Raw genomic sequence first — 5577 nt, forward strand, 5'->3', positions numbered from 1 at the left:
ATCTGGAAAATTATTTTAATGTGTTTCTAAATAAAAAATACTTTAAATTATCATTACTATTATAAATTCAAACACAACCTTACATATCAAGCCTAGCCTTGCAAACTCAAAAATATATAGACGTCCTTTTGAATCCAGACACACTCAGGCTTTAGTTTTTTGGCCATTCCCTAATTTTTCTTTTTTATTTATTTAATTTTCAATTTTTTGATATTGTGAAATAAAACAATTACAATACTATTTTAAAAAGCATATGACTATACTATACTTTTCAAATATAAATTAGAGGTTTTTAAACTATATTTTTAGCAATTATCTCATGAATATTGAATGATATGAAAAAAATATATTTTTATTTATTTATTTGAAATCTCTCAAATTAATTATTCCTTTGTTTTTGTATAAATTCGCATAAAGATTATTGAGACATAATGTTTTTTTTTTTTTATTGAAACTTGCTTTTTGTAATTATATAAAAAAAATTATTTTAAAAAATTCATGTTTCAAGTAAAAAGCATATTTTTATATAAAAAAAAGAGTTTTAACTAAAGAAAAAATTGAAAAAAATTCATAAGAAAAAAAAAATTGTTGTACGCAATGGTTCCTGGACAGTTTATTTGAAGATATATATTTTTAATGTTAATAGCATAGTGTTTCCCACTTTATTATAAGAATAATTTAGTTTTCATATATCGTCTACGCAAATAAACGTAGACTAGTTTATTGTTTTTTTTTAAAAAATCTAAAATTAAAAAGGCACTGTTCATGGACTTAAATTGAGACCTAGAAGACATGAAAACTAATCCTTTTGAAAAACAGAAAAGCCATGTCAACATTAAATAAGGCAGTACGATCCATAAATCCAACACCTCACGCTAGCCTACAAGTTAGAAATGTCAACCCAAGACATATCGAAGCAAAGCCCACCGTTGGATCAAACCAACCCATGCCATGGCACAACCAGAAACTTCTACGATTGAGAAGAAACAAAAGGAGCAATACAAGTTAGTTTACAGGTTTGTGCTGAATAAGCCAAGCACACCACTTTTATTTTACAGCAAAATTACTTAGTTTGTGTTTAGGAGTTGCTTTTTAAAGTGATATTATTTTGGAAATGTATTAAAATTATATTTTTTAATTTTTTAAAAATTATTTTTGATACCCAATACATCAAAAAACCTAAAATTATAAGAAAATAATTTTAATTTTTTTAATAAAAAAACAGGTTAAACGAGGAAGCCAAACACACCCTCATTCGAATTTGGAGAAAAGGAGCAAAAATGGTTGAAGTCGTATCATATTTTCACCCATATAACACACTCAAGAACCTAACACAAGGTACACATAAGTGAAGACAAGAGGGAAAGAGGCTACACACAAAGCCGCTTATAGACGGCCACAAAAAAAACCATCTCCAGCCGGCTTCTCTCTCTATTTTTCCATCCCATTAAACAAACTCCCTATATCTATTCTCTCATTTCTTTTAAAATCCCTTCTCATTGGATGACCTAGTCACTATCCTCCTCTCCCTCTCCCTCTCTCAAAATCTGCCTCCCAACACTTTTTTTACGTGTGTGTGTGTGTTTGTGCACTTCTTTTGGAGAATTTAGATGGGAAAAACATCGAAGCAAGGCCTGAAGAACTCTGCAAACACCAGCATTAATCCCACAACCAAGGTGAAGCGGACTAGAAAGAGTGTTCCTCGAGACTCTCCTACTCAACGCAGCTCCATCTATAGAGGCGTTACAAGGTTTAATCACATTCTTTTCTTTTTGAAGTTTTTCTACTTGATTTCTTGTAATTCCCAGGATTCACTTCTGTACATGATTGCCTCAGGCATCGATGGACCGGGCGTTATGAGGCTCATTTGTGGGATAAGAACTGCTGGAATGAGTCACAGAACAAGAAAGGAAGACAAGGTTATTCATCTTCTTTCTCCTACTCTTTCCTCCTTTCTGTCGCTGTCCATCTTCGCCTCCAAATCTTTCATCGTCTTTGTCATCATTGAATTGTTGATTTAACACTGTCATTTTCTTGGTACTGTTTTTGGTTTTGACTTCAATGGTGTCATGCTGGTGGAATTGAACTGTCTGCAGTGTATTTAGGTACATGCCCTCTCTGCTTAACTTTTTTATATATTGAATCATAATTCTATATTATCCTAAAATGTCTTCAACATTGTTTCTTAAAGGTGGAAAAACCAATTTTCTTATTCAAAATTTCACATAAATCCGAACTGTTTTCTTTAATTTGATACACACACACACACACACCACAGCAAACTGTAATTACATTTGTGATAATGGTTTTAATTTCTTAGGGGCCTATGATGACGAAGAAGCGGCTGGGCATGCCTATGACTTGGCAGCATTAAAGTACTGGGGACAGGATACTATCCTCAATTTTCCTGTAAATAATCTTTTCTTTCATGGCCTTGAGTTTAGTTTTTTTTTTTTTTTTTTTTTCTTGTTATATCTAAAGAGATTAATTGATTTCAGCTGTCAACTTACGAAGAAGAGCTCAAAGAGATGGAGGGTCACTCAAAAGAAGAATATATTGGATCCCTGAGGAGGTAAATATTAAGAAATATTCTTAAAGTTTAAAATTGCTTATTTGTATTTTGTGCAAAAAGATAAAGATATGTCTTATTAATGCCATGCTCATTTATATTGATGGAATTTACAGAAAAAGTAGTGGGTTTTCACGCGGTGTGTCCAAATATAGAGGTGTGGCCAGGTAATATATTTACTGCATTTTGTCTTCTCTCTCTCTCTCATTTATGTCATGAGAAATATACAATTGATTTTTTTGTAGAATAGAAAAATAAATTCTAGTATTTATGTTCTAAAATATTTTTTTATTTGTAAATATATCAAAACAATATAGTTTAAATATTTGTGTGTGTAATTTATTTTTTAGATAAATATTATGTGTCTCTATTCTAATTATAGGTTAAACAATGAGAGTTGTCTCTAATTTTCTATTTTCTTTTTCGATAATATTTTTATGTTTTTTCTTTCTTTGATATATATTTAGGTGTTTTAGTTTTTCTTAATTGTTTAATCTCATATCTTTTTATAGCAATTAACGCTTGATATTCTCAACTAATTACTAGATAAGACCCTTACCCCCAAAGGAAAATAAAACGAATTAATTAATTAATTAGACAATCAAGTAACTTTTCAAAAATTGAAATTGATGAACACCGTATGTTTATGAACTTACAGTATTTATTTACATTTTCACTAATCCAGGAGTTTTAATTTAATAGTGTAAAAAATAACTTAAACAATTTAATAGCCCATTTTACCAGTAAAAAATCTAAGTGGTGGATGCCATCTCTTTGCTTTGTGTGATAATGGCTCTAATATTCAGCAATCTAAAACATTTGGTACGCAGACACCATCATAATGGAAGATGGGAAGCTCGAATTGGCAGAGTTTTCGGCAACAAGTACCTCTACCTTGGAACATATGGTAAGTTTTTTTCCCTTTTAAAGTATATAATCCTAAAGGAAATTAATGTCTATGCATATGCATAATTACCTTCCTTAATTTCTCCAACTATCTATCTTTAATAGCCCACTACTCATAGGTTTCTATAAAAGGAAAAATAAAAGAAGCCAGAAATCATATACATATATATAAGTTTAACGTAAGAAATTTTATGATGTTTGGAAATAATTACTACTGTTTTTAAAAAATATTTTTCAATTTATGTGAAAATATTTTTATTACTTTAATGGATTTCAAATATTTATCTTCAAATTAGATAACTATTTATATTTATTTCATGAATACAATAAAATTTCCTAGCAATAATGTATTCGTAGAAAATTCATAAAAAGACTTACCATATTAAAAAAAACCCTGCAAATTTATAACTATAAGATAGGAAACCTACAGGTTAAGTACGGTTCCAAAAACAAAACTCTCTTAATGCTGATTTCCTTTTCACTTAAACACCAAACAAGTTTTATTCAAACAATTAATTAACTCTAGTGCTTGACTTTTATGCCCACAAACCCACTTGGTTCTTTATGTGTCGAGCTACAATTGCCCCAATGTCACTTTACTTCATATAATCCACACAATAATTCCAAGTAAATAAGGTTAACCTATAGTGTAAACAACCCTTTTAAACAAATTAAGAGATTATTGAACTCGATTTCATATCAATTATATGGGCATGCATTAGTCAAAATAATAGGATAAAGTCTAAAAGGTAGATTTTGTGGTGCAATCAAATCTTGTTGGTTGGGATATAGATGAACCAAACCCCAACTACTTGAGTCGGCAATTTAAATTTCAAAGCTCCCTCACCAAAATATTCACCCATAATTAAAATCTCCAATATCCATCCATATTGTACCAAAATTAGCTTGCATATTTAAATTGTTCTACAGAGATCATGTCTACTTTTTACGACAAACTACACCTAATTAAAACCGTCTTACGTACGTTCTCTTTTCAGCCACTCAAGAAGAAGCAGCAACAGCGTATGACATGGCAGCTATAGAGTACCGTGGACTTAATGCTGTGACGAACTTTGACCTAAGCCGCTACGTCAAATGGCTACGTCCCAATAACCAAAATCATATTATTAATAATCCTCAACAAAACCCTAATGGTGATGCTAATATTCCTATACAAAACCTTGATCAGAAGCTTGAATTGGATTTCAAATCACATCAACAAAGTTCGAGTGTTAATGACACAGAATTAGTGGCTCCAACACGGCCTTGCGGTGCTGGTGGCTCGGCGTCATCTGCATTAGGGCTTCTGTTGCAGTCCTCAAAGTTCAAGGAAATGCTGGAGAGAACATCAGCTTCTGAGTGCCCTTTGACACCACCGGAATCCGACCGCGATCCGCCTCGTAGGAGCTTCCCGGATGACATCCAAACTTACTTCGATTGCCAAGACTCCAGTAGCTACACTGATGGTGACGACATTATTTTTGGAGACCTGCATTCATTTGCTTCACCGATTTTTCATTGCGAATTGGATGGGTAGGAAGTGGTTTTTGGCCCAAATATATCCTTACAATTATATACATATCTTTGGATTTGTGAATAGGAGGTAAGGGTGATGAACAAGGGTAAGATTAATTATAAAGAGTACAATTCAGATTTTGTTTTAGGTACATGCTTCTCTTCTTTAATTAAATTTTGGAAAGAAGGGAGTTTGTTCATTGTTATTGTTTATTTACATGTAGATATAGACGAAGTTAGATATTCATTATCAATATTTCCAATAATAAGACAATTATTTTTAGCATGGTTGGACTTTTTTTTTTTTTTTTTCTATTGAAAATATATTTACTTATGATCATGTAACTATACTAGTTTGTGTACCCGCGTTGATCTAAATTTTTTTAAATACAATTTTTTTTTCAAATTCATATAATTTTTTGGCATTGTCATTAAACTTGGAAATACAATTATTTTGATTTTTTTTTTCACAAAGATAAATTTTTCTATAAACATATCTTTTATCTATCTTAGTCAACACAATGTTTTTAACTGCAATCAATATTTCTATTTTAAAAAATATTTTATGATTGTTAAAGCAAATTAAC

General features: G+C 30.8%; 1 protein-coding gene across 2 annotated transcripts; it reads left to right on the top strand.

The window, feature by feature from the left end:
- Positions 1–1338: 1338 nt before the first annotated feature.
- On the top strand, positions 1339–5276 carry LOC118054685 (AP2-like ethylene-responsive transcription factor At1g16060). 2 transcript variants are annotated; one of them, XM_035066357.2, is made up of 8 exons: positions 1339–1750; positions 1837–1919; positions 2097–2105; positions 2321–2409; positions 2499–2572; positions 2686–2736; positions 3400–3476; positions 4474–5276. In XM_035066357.2, the coding sequence occupies exons 1-8, from the start codon at positions 1611–1613 to the stop codon at positions 5010–5012; spliced, it is 1062 nt and encodes a 353-aa protein (XP_034922248.1). In that variant the 5' UTR covers positions 1339–1610; the 3' UTR covers positions 5013–5276. The 2 variants fall into 2 exon arrangements, with proteins under 2 accessions (XP_034922248.1, XP_073264132.1); XM_073408031.1 differs by lacking the exon at positions 2097–2105.
- The last annotated feature ends 301 nt before the right edge of the window (positions 5277–5577 follow it).

The sequence above is a fragment of the Populus alba genome, chromosome 3 (assembly GCF_005239225.2).
Source record: "Populus alba chromosome 3, ASM523922v2, whole genome shotgun sequence".
In the NCBI taxonomy this organism is placed as follows: Eukaryota; Viridiplantae; Streptophyta; class Magnoliopsida; order Malpighiales; family Salicaceae; genus Populus; species Populus alba.